The 9,886-nt window shown below is 40.2% G+C and overlaps 1 protein-coding gene across 2 annotated transcripts; it reads right to left on the bottom strand.

Annotated features, from left to right (window-relative positions):
- Positions 1–9,799, bottom strand: LOC106605168 (sialoadhesin). Of its 2 annotated transcripts, none has more exons than XM_014200545.2 (11): positions 9,639–9,799; positions 8,783–8,872; positions 7,288–7,647; positions 6,845–7,150; positions 6,483–6,746; positions 6,106–6,372; positions 4,579–4,848; positions 4,168–4,473; positions 3,678–3,765; positions 3,480–3,549; positions 1–3,005 (listed from the first exon to the last, which is right to left on the bottom strand). In XM_014200545.2, the coding sequence occupies exons 2-11, from the start codon at positions 8,832–8,834 to the stop codon at positions 2,484–2,486; spliced, it is 2,505 nt and encodes an 834-aa protein (XP_014056020.2). In that variant the 5' UTR covers positions 8,835–8,872; positions 9,639–9,799; the 3' UTR covers positions 1–2,483. The 2 variants fall into 2 exon arrangements, with proteins under 2 accessions (XP_014056020.2, XP_014056021.2); XM_014200546.2 differs by having other exon boundaries at positions 8,783–8,840; positions 9,639–9,797.
- Between the last annotated feature and the right edge of the window lie 87 nt (positions 9,800–9,886).

Genomic DNA, 9,886 nt, shown 5'->3' with positions numbered 1-9,886 from the left:
TGTCAGGAAACAGAATTTATTGACGTCATTCAAAGTGGGTTTGAACATCGTGTGGTACATCAATGCAATGTGTGCTTACTTGGCTGTCAAAATAGAAATGCTTCACTGTTTAGGAATTTCCCATATTTCAGGATGTGCTATTGTGTAGATGCTATGCAACTGGCACCATGTTTTAATATTTGTTCAACATTGTAATGTGTGTCATTACTGACTTCTTACTTTACATAATTACTGAATCATGCTGAAATTACTGACTGCTTGTAACCTGTATTCACCTGTATTCATTGTAAATACATTAACAAAAAATAAATATACAATAACAACAAAAATACAACATGTTGAAGTGATTCATAACCATCACACACATTTTGTAAGTTCTTAAATACACATTTTCTGTAACGCTAAGTTACATATTCATAGAAGAGGAACAACTCAGGGAAAAACAAACAAAAATATCACACTCTTAAACTGTTGCGAGATTAAATGGAATTAATTGAAAATGTATGTAAGGAATGACACTAATCTATAAACACACAGTTAAAAGTCAGAATAAAAGAACATATACAGTGCCTAGTGAAAGTCTACACACCCCTTGCACAGTCTTTACATTTTGCTGCCTTAAAAAAAAATACATTTGATTGTTTTCCTACCGATGTACACAACTTACTCCACATTTTAAAAGTGAAAGAAAAATTATAAAACATTTTCCAAATGAATAAATAAAAACATTTAACGGAGCTGTCTTAATTACGTATGTTTTCACAACCCAGAGTAAATTCTTGGTGGAAGCACCTTTGGCAGTTATTAGGGCTGTGAATAATTTTGAATTAGATTCTAACAACTTTGCACACCTCATAGGGCAACATATACACATTGTTTTTGTCAAAACTTCTCAAGTCCAGTAAATTTTGTTGGGGGTCATTGATGGACAGCAATATTCAAACCTTGTGCTGGATTCCAGCCGTATCACTGAAGTATCACGTAGGATCTACTTAAAAATGTAATTTATGATTGAGCCGACATTTGCAGCGTTTAACGTGAATGTAGTCTCCGCAAACGCGGGAACATTGCCTTTAAATTTCAATCAAGCTATAACTCGGATCTTCCGGAGACAGTACAGGTTCATCAAAGCTGCGACTGAGAGACTGAAAATCAGCTTCTTGATTTGATTTTCATTTAATTTGACTTCGGCGATACAGATTGAATCCGGATTGAATCCAGCAGATTTAAGTCAGGACTGAGACTGGACCATTCAGAAACACTCAGCAGCTATTGGAAAGCCATTCTTGTTTGTCTTTGAGATTAAAATGTATGTAATTGACTTGCTGAAAAATACAACTCTATCCCAGTGTTTGGTATTCAGAAGGGAGGGTTTCTAACTTTTTATCTGGGCTTTGCTCCTTTCATATTTATTATGATCCTGACAAACTCCCCAATCCCTGCCGGGGTCAAGCATACCAATAACACGATGTTGTCGCCATAAACAGGAGGATCAACAACATTGCATTCCCTCCACATTACTGGCCTGTATAGAAAAGTAAAAAGGAGGAAGCCTGTGTTTAAAAAAAAAACACTCCAAATCAGCCATTCTGTTTGCAACAAGGCTGTTAAGTAATACTGCAAGGAAACACAGCAAATAAATACACTTTTTGTCCTAAATTAAAAACCACGGGCCAAATCCAGAACTACACAACACAGAGTGAAACCCTTTGTATTTTCAAGTATTGTGGACTGTACTGACATATCTGCTTTACAATCAGTGACAAGGTTTGAATATTGTTGTCCATCAATGACTCCCAAACCAAATTTTCTAAGCTTGAGCTATTTTGACAAACACAATGGGTATGTGTTACCCTAAGAGTTGTGCAAAGTTCACAGAATCTTATTCAAAATGATTCACAGCTATAATAGCGGCCAAAGGTGCTTCCACCAAGTATTACCTCTGGGGTGTGAAGACATACGCAATCAAAACATCTTATTTTTTTTTGTTCTATTAAATTGTAAAAAAAAAATGGTATAATTGTTCTTTCACTTTGAAAATGTGGAGTTGGTTGTGTAGATCAGCAGGACAAAATCTAATGTATTCCCTAATTGGATTTCATCTTAAACCGAAATAGCCAAATCCACTAATTTCAAGGGGTGTCCACATACTTTGTATATATTGTGTGTATAGAGATGCAAATCTAACTGATGAACAGACACTGTAGAATGACTGGTGTTAAAAAAAGGTGGACGTAGTGTTTCTACAGTTTGAAAGGTGACGATGATGTCTCTGCAGTGCATTATGGGTGGTTTTTCACAACCTTGCACTAGCTTATCTGCACATAAGCTTTACTCCCTCTATACAGCAGCTTACTGTGCCTTTATACTCTCCTCCTCTTCCTCTTATCTAACTCAGGTTTTCCCTAATTTGCCTCAGATATGACCTGACCATGACATATGTTCCCATACCTTACCTCCTCTTCACCATTAGAGGAATCTTTCTACTTAGAAAGCAGTGTCACCTCATCCACAGCTGTTTCTGCTGTGTTGTGCTGCTCAGATTGTCCCAGTGGGGCCTCTGTAGACTCCTGGACACTGAGGGCAGAATTAGTCACGCCCTGTAGCTCTGGCAGCGCAGAATCCTTTGCAACTTCTTCTTCCCCATCACTCTCGTGCCCTGCCTGGGTTTCTTCTAAGACTTTAGCTCCATGGTCTTCAGCGTGATCCCCCTGCTCCAGAGCAGGATTGGCCTCCTTCTTCCTAGCCCCTCCCTCAATACTACCTGTGGAGTGCAGACGGATCACTGCGTACTCTGCCGTTTTGGAGGCGACTCCCCTGATCTCTCCCTCCCCCTCCCCCTCCCCCTGCTTGGCCACCTTGGCCTGGAGTTTGGTGAAGTTCATGTTGGCGTAGTGGAGTAGGTCTGTGTCGTCAATTTCCCTGTCCACTGTCCTGTTGGGCCCGAGGGCCTCATCCAGCATGGCTTTATTGACATAGACATTGTCCTCTTCCTGAAACAGGGTCTGAGGGGTAAGCATCACATTAGAGGGGTTTATATACTTACTGGCAGAGTTTTTTTTTATGTTGACTCCTATAAGCTGTAACTGCCTGGTGTCCACACAAAACACAATGCAAAACAATCATATGAGCAAATCAACCACTGGATAGGAAAGGGCTAGTTGTTAGTTAGTTGTTTAAGATGAGATCCAGACAATATGGTTGCAAAACACTTGATTACAGTAATGAACCACTGCATTCTAAACTGACTTTGAGGTCCTCTTCATGCACACGGTTGATTTTTGCATATTTACATTTTTATTTCCATCAGCCAAGCTACCCGCAATCTTTCACTCCAACAAAAATACCAGTATCTAGGATATGTAATAGGGTGTTCATGCACACTCTTCTGTGAAATATGTATATCAATGCCTTTCCACATTGTTAAACTGTAAGCACATACACATGTGCAATGTCGGAATGTCAGTGTAGTTACTTACCTCATCAGTCACTATGAACTCTGCTGTGTCTTTCTGTCTTTTGTTTGGTGATTGCCTGGCTCTCCTACGCCTGAGAGCAAAACAACAGAGATGTTAAGATAATGTCGTCAAATACCAGTCCAGACAAAAATTGGACCGATCTATCCAAAGGTCTTTCACATTATCGTACCTGCCCTGGCCCCTGTGTCAGTCACTTACTTGCAGATGAGAAGCAGTGGGATACACAGGAGCATCATCACTCCTGCCCCCACACCAGCCCCGATCAACAGAGAGATTAGGTGGAAACCTGCACAATCAAAACATAGAGAAAACAAATGAGGTGTAAAACAAGCACCGCCATTCCTTCTTTGTATTAAAAACCCTTCTTATTTGGCGATGTGAGAGCTTGGGACTATGAGGTTCTATCTGCATAAAGATGTTTCTGAGATAATTGGTTTTAAAGTTCTGAATCCTCATTGGTTTGAATGGTGTCAGCCATTTTTATCTTGTATTCTTTTACATGAATAGGGGTATTTTTACTATATACACAGAGAACATTGAACAGAACAAGGCTATGTCAATAACTACATTTTGACAAAAAATAAAGATAGAACCTTATAGTTCCAAGCTCTTGAATGGTTAGTGGGACCGGGGGGACTGTTAGCAACTAATTCTGGTGTAGAGCAGGACAAACGTCTCCTAACTGTACCTTCATATGTTTTCATTGATGTTAAGTTAAATGAGAAGCTGTCAAAACCATCAATGTTGGAGCTGAGGCAGACCAGACTCGGTATTTCCTCTTCCTGTGGTTGGCGGATGGTGAGGGAGCTCCTCAGGCCTGCTCGGCCCATTGGCTCTTCCCTGATGATGGTGTTAGTGGAGTGATTGACAGACTCTCCAGCCAATTGCCACACCAGTGTGGGAGCAGGGTTTCCAAAGCTATCACAGAAACATCTGATTTGAGATGTAGCTGAAATCCGGATGCAGCGAGAGGTGTTCTGGATCTCTGAAGCAACTACACCGAACAGACAGGGAGGTCACAATTATTGTTAATAGTTCATTCACATTAATGAGTTATTGCCATTTATAATCAGTAGAATAAATACTGTACAGTACATACATGTCACATCGATATTGATGGCTTCAGAGTTCTGCAGTCCATGGACATTCTGAGCCTCACAGTAGTAATGTTCATTTGAAAGCCTGGTTACATTGAAGATGTTGAGGTTCTCTTCAGACCCTACAATGTCCTTCTCCCATCCCTCAACTCTGTACCAGGTGTAGTTATTCACTGCTGGGTTGGCATTGCTGCTGCAAGTCAGAGTCACAGAGCTGCCCTCTGCTACTGAGCTAGAGGGACTGACTGACACTGAGGTGTTCTTGGGGGGATCTGGAAGAAAACAGTGCATTATACACTTCTCAACAGTGGTGTTAGTCTGCCTATCCATACTTCCCATGCTACATGTCTGTAATTCTATACAATAAAGCCAGCTGTGAGCCAGATTCCGTTGCCATACCTAAGCCAGATCCTTTCCACAATAAGGGCCAAACCTGGGCTGGCATATAGATGTGGCTCAGTTACCACTTTGAATTACACCAGAAGTGGGCCGCATCCAACTTGATAGGCTAGGTCTAGCTTTTTCATGGCAATGATCTGGCTAAGTTAAGGCAATCAAACCTGACCCACTTTTGGACCGTTATTCCAAGTGTTTACTAGGCCACATTAACACGCCGGAGGATTGTTTGGGGGCTGGATTTGGCCAATAATAATTTTGCTTTCTAGGTTTGTCTTCGGAAACCCTTCAGTTGAGATAAAACACAAATCTTGACTAGATTGCCAATGACAATACAGAACAAACAGCCATGCATAAACATATTCACACTGCCATACAAACTCAACAACAGGCTTCAGTGATGGAGGGCCATTGACACACACACACACAGTAAAGATTCATGGTTGTCACGCAACAGGACAATGGCCCACTGTCATTGGACCAGACAGTCTGGGCACTGGCGTGAACCCATGACCCAGACGTTGGCCACACACCAGGTGTGGCTGGCCACAGCAGCTGGATGTGTGCCTCAACACAGAGTCATATTCAACCAGTTATAAATAGAGTGTTTATAGCGTCTTGGTAACACAGCATCTTGGTAACACTTTACAATAAGGTTATGGATTAGCATCAACTATATTAGTGAAAGGTTCTACATGTACCATTTCTAAATGATGGCTAAAATATGACATGTTCCTTTACCATTAGTAAATGATTAACAAATGCATTGACACAATTTAACGATACATTAGTTGATGCCAAATAATGAAGCCTTATGGTAAAGTGTTAGCAGCGTCTTGATGTTTCTATGTTTCTGTTCCTACACTAGGAGCTATACTGTATTATACCCAGGGATGGAAATTAAGCTAGCCTGCTAACCCGTGTCTAGTACTTTTCAGACCGGGCTAGTAGAAAATGTGAACCGACTAGCCCGCCAGCTAGTGACATTTTGTCTTTTCAAATATTGCGTGGCACATATTTTGGACCTAGGTTAGTAAAAATTGCAGTATTACTATCCTGGCTGGCCAGTGCCCAAAATCCTTAAATTACATCCCTTATCATACCATTGCAAAAGTATAATGTATATAACTTACATTGAATATCCAGCTGAACAACTGTGGCTTTTTCCGTACCAAGTGCATGCAGTGCTTCACAGCAGTACTCCCCACTATCACTTGCTTTACTGTCTAAGGTGAAGCTCTCTCCAGATCCTAAAGTGACAGCCTCAGTCCCATTGATTTTGTACCAGGTGTAGTTTTTCACTGCTGGGTTGGCATTGCTGTTGCAGGTCAGGGTCACAGAGCTGCCCTCTACCACTGAACCAGAGGGACTGACTGACACTGAGGTGTTCTTGGGAGGGTCTGGGGGAAAGAAACAATAGATATTGTACGCCAAGAGTCAATTTAGTGTGTGTTATGATACTGTCCATAGTTGAAAATATTGTTAATATTTGGTTTCATTGTGTACATACATATTCCATCTAGTTGAATGACAGATGAGTTCTCGGCTCCATGGTCATTGATGGTTTCACAGTAGAAGTAACTATCATCTGCTGGTACCTGGACAGTTAGCATTCTGCTAGCCCCCACTGTTGAAACCTGTTCTCCAATAACTCTGTACCAGTTGTAGCGCCCCACTGCTGGGTTGGCATTGCTGCTGCAGGTCAGACTCACAGAGCTGCCCTCTAACACTGAACCAGAGGGACTGACTGATACTGAGGTGTTCTTGGGAGAGTCTGAGGGAGAGTGCAGAGAAAGTTGTCAAATTCTATAGAAATAAATAACTTACCATACATGAATCTAACTTAAGATGTGAAGTCATGAATCAACTTACAAAGAACAGTGACTGTCAGATACGTTTTGGATGATTTATCACTCTTGCCAGCTTGTCGTTTGTACAGCGCAGTGCAGGAGATCTTCTCTCCATGGTGGACATGTGAAGCGGTAAAGTTCAGGAGAGAAGTTATGACTTGATTCGGAGTCTCTTGCAAATCCTCCACACTGTCACTCAGTGTGGGGGTCCATGTCAGAGTTGGAGGGAGTGAGGGACAGGGGGCAGCAGCAGAGCAGATCAAACTCACTGAGGTCCCCTCCATCACATCCACTGTTGCTGGACTTAGAGTGGGTTTGGATGGATACTCTGAGGGAGTAAAAAAAACAACCTTTTATTACATGAGCAGTGCATTAAATACAGCCAGTTCAAACCTGCAACTTAAATGAACACACCACATCACAACACACACAACACAGAAATAGCATATTCTAATGATACTCTACCTTTTACATCAATCGTGACACGTCCTGGAAAATTATATTTCAGAGCATTGTCACATTCAAGTCTGAAACAAAAGTAGTCATTGAAATAAGATGTGAAGTCATTCAGGATTGTGGTGCATTCCTTCTGCTGCAAGTTCCCAGTTAGATTCCCTTGAATGGTGTTTAAGCCTGTTCCTGTGAGACTAGAATCAAACACGTGTACTCTTCTCCATCCTTTCCTCCATATTCCTTTACATGAAGCTGTGAGGGACGACTCATATCCAGATCCCAGTGTAAATGAGCAGGGAATGGCCACACAAGATCCACTGAGAGCCTCTATATTCTGAGGCATCAGAGCTGCAAAGTCTAGGCACAGAACACCTGAAATACACACAACAAACTATTAGACTTAGGTTATTTTCAACTTCACTAGGTTGTTGTTTTTTCCTACAAACCGTAAAAGAATATGTTGGCTAGTTATTTAGCGATGTGCAGAATAATCTGGCTAGTATTTTGGGGGGATGTAGCAATGCTAGTAGACATGGATTGTATAAACTATCACTTTAAAAACCCAGTGCAAACGTTTTTATCTCAATATGACATTATTTCTGGCTAACAATAAAGCAACTTACTGTAATAGTTATTTTTAATGTTTTTTGTTGTTGTTTGTTTTAATTCTCAAGCAAGAATTTTGCTAGGACTGTCTTCGAGTGGGGAAGGGAACAAAATGGTGCATTAACCACAGTGTGGATCAATCCACCTGAGCAGAGAATGGATATGCAACCTTAAAACGAAGTTATTGGCAGAGAGGTTTGAAACGCTCTTTGTTATTGGTCTATTAACTTTACCCCCCTGGTGATGCCACCAGGGAAGCCAAAACTCCACCCACGCAAAACCTGCTGTTTAGAAGGTCCTGTATTTCAACCAGCAACTATCAGGAAATGACACCAATCACATTTTTACAGTGTTAGTTCACCAGCTGTTGTATAAATATGATACAAAACACAGGAAAAACTGAATGTTGACTGCGCTGGGCTTTTAATAAGGATCAGAACACTAACCATGTTTCCATCCACAGTTTTCATGAGAGTAAAGTCATATCGTATTAAAAAAAATCATGATGGCAGTAGCTAGGTTAACATTCAATTAGCGACAGATTTTCATGCGAATATTCTAAAATCCGATAAAGAAAATATGTGCAATTTCCCACCAGTGGTGTTTCCACCAAATGGACTTGTTGCAGATAGAAATCACTGCATGATTACATAGTGCACACAACATGTACTTTTTCGCTTACATTTTCATGTACCAAATAAAAATCTAAAGTTCATAGTGTTCCCATCGCATTTTCAACTCATATTTTCCTTATGCAGATTTTTAAATATTCACATGAACATCTGTCGCCAATTGGATGGAAACCTAGCTACAGAAACCTAGCTAACCTATAAAATGTAACGTGCAATGGGAGACGCAAGAAAGCAGTGCATCAGACCCAGCCTTTCCCACATCGACCCACCTTGCAGTAGATAACCAATGACGATGAGTCTTTCAGCTCCTGTCATGTGCATGATTCTCTGTATCAGAAATACTCAGATGAGCTCACTGTCTGGACAGACAGACACACACATTCAGTACATTGTCTTAATTTTTTTAAACATTAAACTAACAGTGAAAATAACTTTAATTAAAGTTAAACACATCAAAATGTCGACATTTTAGTTTTGATTTGTCATTAATAGAATGATTCCACACAGATTTTGATTGTAGGGAACTGAAACCACATTGACCCTATTCTCCACAAGACAGAGTGAGTTTTCTTGCTTTTTTACTTGACATGTTGGCTACACCACAATAATTTGTATCAGAATGAGATTTGAATCATAGTAACATGAACATATTTCACACATAATAAATATAGAATAAAAAATAAATTATTCAATTGTACCCTAAAGCCAATGAAGATGTGTTGATTCTGAGTAGGTATAAATACCTAAATTAAGCATAATAAAGTCAAACAGGTTCATGTTTTGGGTGTAGATTCATTTCCATTGAAAATACTGACCAATAGAAATGTATTAAGTGTATAGAGCTATGAGCTAATTAGGTTGATATTTGTGCAAATGTAGATGTAGCCTATACCTGACACACTTAAGAAAATGTAGCCTAGTTGAACTTGACAATATCAGCAATTTGATTTTAATTTGATGCAATAAATATCTGAAATGTGTTCCCAAATCCAACTCATCTGAAAATATCAACACCTGGGAACATACACTTTAAAATGTTGCACTCCACATTGCAAAACGATAACAGTCGCATGAATTACCATAACAGAAATAGTACAAACAGAAATAGTGTCTGCGACCTCTTACCAGTATTCACGCGATGGTCATCTGTTCAAATCCAGTGCACAATTCAGGCTTTATAAATGACACCTGAAGTGGTGTTCTGTTGTTCAGCCTGCCTGTCAATGTGGTAGAGTGTCAGAAGAAGTGGCGCTGCTGTTTGCAAGACAGACATTTCCTTCACTGAATAAGCGTCAACCCCCAAGCGCTAGACTTCCTCTGTAATATCAAATGATCATCAGATTTTTTTACTCACATTTACTAGTGAGATATAT

The sequence above is a fragment of the Salmo salar genome, chromosome ssa05, assembly GCF_905237065.1.
Source record: "Salmo salar chromosome ssa05, Ssal_v3.1, whole genome shotgun sequence".
Taxonomy (NCBI): Eukaryota; Metazoa; Chordata; class Actinopteri; order Salmoniformes; family Salmonidae; genus Salmo; species Salmo salar.
Note: the sequence above shows the minus strand (reverse complement) of the source record. Positions and strands in the feature narration are given on the sequence as shown.

Bases quoted from the DNA above. Each gene is read 5' to 3' on its own strand.
- LOC106605168 (XM_014200545.2), bottom strand. From the start codon at position 8,834: ATGCACATGACAGGAGCTGAAAGACTCATCGTCATTGGTTATCTACTG. The intron at 3,766-4,167 runs GTACAGTTAGGA...TTGATTGTGCAG, and splicing joins ATCAATGAAAACATATGAAG to GTTTCCACCTAATCTCTCTG. The intron at 3,006-3,479 runs GTAAGTAACTAC...CTTACCCCTCAG, and splicing joins AGTTCATAGTGACTGATGAG to ACCCTGTTTCAGGAAGAGGA.